The 5,098-nt window shown below is 47.3% G+C and overlaps 1 protein-coding gene across 1 annotated transcript; it reads left to right on the top strand.

Annotated features, from left to right (window-relative positions):
• Positions 1-1,911: 1,911 nt before the first annotated feature.
• On the top strand, positions 1,912-3,127 carry LOC104566304 (G protein-coupled receptor 55-like). The gene has a single exon (XM_010213080.2). The coding sequence runs from the start codon at positions 1,994-1,996 to the stop codon at positions 2,981-2,983; it is 990 nt and encodes a 329-aa protein (XP_010211382.1). The 5' UTR covers positions 1,912-1,993; the 3' UTR covers positions 2,984-3,127.
• Positions 3,128-5,098: the final 1,971 nt, after the last annotated feature.

Genomic DNA, 5,098 nt, shown 5'->3' with positions numbered 1-5,098 from the left:
CACAGGACACAAAGTGCTGGGTTAACAGGTACTCTCCATAATTACTTCTCCCGATTTCTTCTGATTTTTACCCCAACTAAGGGATGCTCCAGCTGACAGGTGACACATCAGTACAACACCCACACAACAGCCCACACAACAGCACAACACCCCTATTTCCTCCTACCTGCCTGTATCCAGGTGACAACCGTGCCCATACGCAGCGACCCCACGCGCGCACGGTGCCGACGCAGCTCCACCTGCAGCAGAATTACCTTACCTAGCGAGTGCCACAACCACACGACTTCTTTAAGCAGCTGCCTCACACTGAGCTGCCTCAAAGGCACGAATCAATCCCAGGTTGAGTAATAAACCAAGGTTTTCTTTTGTTCTCGCTTCCGACAGAACAATCTGCCGATCACAAGCAGATTTCCCTTGCTATTGACTAAACGCACCGAGCGGTGACTGTCCCACCGCGGCGGCTCAGCCCAAGCGGCCGGGCCAGGTGAGGGTCCTCACTGCCACCTCCCCCCTCCATCCTGCTGGCGGCTCCCGCTCCGGGTGGCCGCTGGGCTCCTGGAAGGCCGGGTCCCCCCGGAGCGCGTGAATCCCCCAGCAGCTTCCCCTGGCTCTTGTGTGCTCCTCAGTTTTCTTGTAACCACATTCTCACCTACTCAACAAGCCTTGTACTAACCCCTAGTTTTACTTGCAGTATTTGGTTATTTCTACTGTGCTTCACTGAAATGCCTTAGACCCTTAGCTGAAAAATCAGGTATTTCGCCAAAGCCAACACTACTCTGGCAAGGTCTTGTGCTTTTTACACAGTTATGCTTCAAATTAAAATCTGCATGAAGCTTTGGGCTAAGAGCTGCTTTAATTATATTTGACCTTATTTCCTTATATAGGAAATACACTATACACTAACCTGACTGTTTTCCAGATCCACTGATTCCATACCGAGTTGATAGACTCCATAAAAACTCCTGGATCAAACCTCTAGCTTTTTGTGCCAGCTCTTTCAGAAGTCTGAGCTAGAAAGAATCTGGTTTCCCCAGCCCGAGCACATTAGGCTCTGAGTTCATTCTCAATTCAGAGTTACTTCTGCTATCACTCATTTGAACATCAGCATCCCAATCAAAAGCAGATTTGGCAAAGCCCAACACCTACCCAGCTCGTCACTTAGTATTTAGCAGCTCTCCTTGCTCTCGCTTCCCCTCTTGGGCTCCCACGTACGCGCTCGCTCTCAGCCCCATGCGTGCGCTCTCCCTCCTCCTCTATATATATATCTTATATATATGTTGCAATCATGTAAACAAAACAGAATTACTTAAGTCCAACCCTGCTTGGTAACACTTATTAGCCCCCTGCCACCATCTGTCCTCTAACACTAAGGTTCAGTTTTTAATCAGCTTCTCAAGCTTCTCCATTGCTTCCTCCAGTCACCCCTACGCAACAGCCCAGCCTGTTGCCTCCAGCTGACCTACTCAAAAACTGCATCAAACGCAAGCACTACATGAAATAAACTTATCTATATAACTGCAGAGAGAGTCAAAACTTATCACCCACAGCTACTGATGCACAGGGAATCAGAAATCACAGATGTGTTTCGTGTTTGAAGGAAATCCCAGCCATCACTTTGACCTGGTCTAACAGACAGAACACGAATTTCCGTGTAACGAAAGAACTGAACATAAGCGTGGTGGACATTTACATACCGGTTACTTGCTACGACCAGAGCACCTCAGAGTTTTCAAAAGCATTGACCTGATAGTGGATGCTGACAGATTAAGGCATTCAGAATGGAAGGTGAAAGATCTGTGCTTAAAAATGAAGCTTCGCTTTCAGAATTAGGCAGATCAAATGCCCAAATCAGATTGGGATGGGGATGGGAGGGGCAGGAAGGGAGAGGGGAAAAGAAAGAGTTGTATCCAAACATATTCTGTTCTGATACATCCAGAGACTAACCTGAGGCCTTGCGTCTTCCCAACCTCTTCTCCATGTGCTTTAGGGAGAAATGAGCAACCGCAGCGAGGAATGCGACTTCACCACCATCGACAGCTTGGCAAAGACACTCCAGTTCGGCATCTCCATTCCCACCTTCATCCTTGGCTTGGTTCTCAACACCTTGGCGCTCTCCATGTTCTGCTGCTTTTGGAAGAAGCAGACCAAGACCTCGATCTACATGATCAACCTTGCCATCGCGGACGTCCTGCTGCTCCTCTCGCTGCCGCTCAAGCTCTACTACTCGGTCACCGAGGCGCCGGGGCTCTTGTGCGCCTTCATCGAGTCTCTCTACTTCGTCAACATGTACGGCAGCATCTTCATTATTGTCTGCATTACAGTGGACAGATACATCTGCATAAGGCACCCCTTCGACGGCCGAGCTAACCAGTCCCCCAAGTGGGCAATCCTGATTTGCTGCTTCATTTGGGCAGTAGTCTGGCTTTGCAGCAGCCCCATGTACGCGTTTCACAAGCACGAGAACTTCAAGTGCTTTCACAACATGTCAGAACAGGCCTGGAGCATCCCCCTCATTGTTTCTGTGGAGATTTTTGGGTTCCTGATCCCACTCTCGGCCATGGTTTTCTGTTCTGTTCAAAACATCTTTATTCTTGTGAATCAAAAAAGCAGAGGTAAAAAGCACGAAGAAGATAGCGGCTCCTTACGAGTCATTGCCATTAACCTGGTGGTATTTTTGGTGTGCTTCACCCCAGTCCACCTCGGGATCTGCCTACAGTGCCTGGTGCGACAGCACGTCATAGAAGACTGCAGTCTGAAACAGAACATCAGCTTCTTCATTCAGATGTCTATGATATTTGCCAATCTGAACTGCTGCCTCGATGCCATCTTTTATTACTTTGCCGTAAAAGAATTTTGTGAAAAAACAAGCATGAAGAAGGTTATCGAACTCTGTCCTGCCTTTAAGCCTTGTGCTACGAGACAGGATTGCCTGCAGTGGAAGAACTTCTCTTCCTCATCTCCCACTTGCCTTGCAGGACTCTGATGGTCACCCCTGACACCACAGCAGGGTCACTGCAGCCACAGCAGGGAAGGCAAAGGAGGAGAAAGGACAGTGTTTTCCTGCTGAATGTGAGCCTGTTCCAGATTTTTCTTCCCATTAATGAGGAAAGGGACAAAGCGGTGGGAAAAAAAAGAATTTACTGTCATAGTGTTATGTCCTTCACCTTGATGGTATCTGCTAACCATGAAACACCTGCCAGAGCAGAACACCACAAGGCATCAGAATGCCACCTAGAATCAGCCTGCACCATCCCTGCCCCAGTTTTCCTTTTGCCAACGTGATCAGACGCTTGCTAGGACCAGCCAAAAATAGAAATAATTATTTCAAAGCTTCTTCCTAACTTAGAAGGCAACCAAGCACTGAAGGGCCAACAGTCCAGCTCTGCTCTCTGCGTCTGTAAGCCCTGCACAAGGTTACCATCCAAACTCGGACATCAGAATTTGGTGCGAGCAGCTCGGCCGGCCTCTTGCCACCTTGAACCGCAGCTCCTTGTTCGCAACATTCACCGACCTGGGCCACCACGAGGCCAGCAGCTCCGTTCTGCCAAGCAGAGGATGACCTGCCGAGTATACGGCCCTGAGCCATGTGCATCTGTGATTATCTACGCTCAGAAACCAGTGCGTTTTTTTTTTTTTCCTGGCATTTTCTAAACTAGCTCTGAAAATGGAAAACAAAAGAACTGCTTCAAACACTGCATTAGTGACCGATCCCGCGCGACAGTAAGTAATCATCCCTGTACTTATGCCAAAGATACGATACACGCATTAAGGTTTTCTGCCTGCCTTCTCACGCTTCCTTGGAGGACGGGAGTTATGGAAGCAAGGACAACGTCCCAGAAAACAGGCTGGACCCACCTGACGAGCTGGTGTCTCCCAGCCGCGAGTCGGGGTCAGCTCCATCCCCCGTGCTCCCCGGGGAAGCCCTCCCCACTCCGCTCCACAAAGATGTCTCAGCCTTTCTGTGTCAGCTCTGCTGCTATTTCGCCACCCTGATGCCCTGCTTATGTTCAGCCCTGAATTTAAACAAAAGACTTGTTGCAAGTTAAGCCTGCCATTTCTTCTCCCGTGATGTTGGTATGATTCATGCTGCCTTAGAAGAAACGTTTTCATATAAAGAAATTACTTAAGATTTCTCCGAAGGAGGTCTTTGTTCCAGCGTGGATGTTCTATTTATTCAAAATGTGAAAAGAAATTGGCTTCTGTCTGGAGAGAAAAAAAGAAAGGGGGAAGGGGCTAATTTGCTAGTTCGGAAAATAAAATTTGCAGTCGATTGATTTCTGTACAAATTACTGATTGTGGAAGTGGAAAGGTGCACACATCTACCGTGTGAATGTTTTAAAACATGTTAGTACTAAAAGCATGACAACAGCTGAGGAATGAAGGAGCTCAGAGGAAAAGAAAGGTTTTTATCATCTCCACCATTATCTGCAGAGTAGCAAGAGGAACAGCTTTCCAAAACAGTAGGTTCTCAAAGTATTATTTACTACTGGCTCGATCATTCAGAAACTGCAGCCTTTTCGATATGAGTTAGCCTGTCTTTTTGTACCTTTGATATTAATTTGCATCTGAAAGTTATGTGGGAGAAAGAACATATTCTACCAAATAAACTGTATACATGAGCTGTGTGATTTTAAAATCCTCAAAGTCATGACAGTCTATTATTCTTATCTGATTTTTTCATGACAGACTTTTATCATTTTCCCCTTAAAACAGCTCCAAGACTTACTTGGAATTTTTCCTTTCCAAGAAGTACTTCTGCTTCATAACTATGGCAACAGATAACAACTGAATTACCAGAAATAAACAGAAAAAGTAGGAAAGATAAACACCCCTAGAAATTTGGGCAATTTTATTTTCAGAGAAAACCCCCTCAGTAAGTGCTAAACATCTCCCTGCCAAATCCCTACAGTCTTTCCTCCAAAGCGCTCTGAGCTCCTCCTTTCCCTCCTAGCCAGTTCTCCTGCCACCAGTGCAATGTGTAACCCCGCAAAAACGCAGCGCTTCTTCAGGCACAAAGTTTCAAGCCTGTCCAGCACATGCCCCGCGCGATGCTAAGGCTGGGGTTCAGCTAAGGTGTCAGCTGGGTCCCCAGCCCAGG

Source organism: Tinamus guttatus, unplaced genomic scaffold (assembly GCF_059628265.1).
Source record: "Tinamus guttatus ecotype Peru unplaced genomic scaffold, ASM5962826v1 Tinamus_guttatus_pri_ptg000364l, whole genome shotgun sequence".
In the NCBI taxonomy this organism is placed as follows: Eukaryota; Metazoa; Chordata; class Aves; order Tinamiformes; family Tinamidae; genus Tinamus; species Tinamus guttatus.
The sequence above is the reverse complement of the archived record's forward strand: the minus strand, read 5'-3'. Positions and strand labels throughout refer to the sequence as shown.

Coding starts and splice junctions, on each gene's coding strand:
- LOC104566304 (XM_010213080.2), top strand. CDS start 1,994: ATGAGCAACCGCAGCGAGGAATGCGACTTCACCACCATCGACAGCTTG.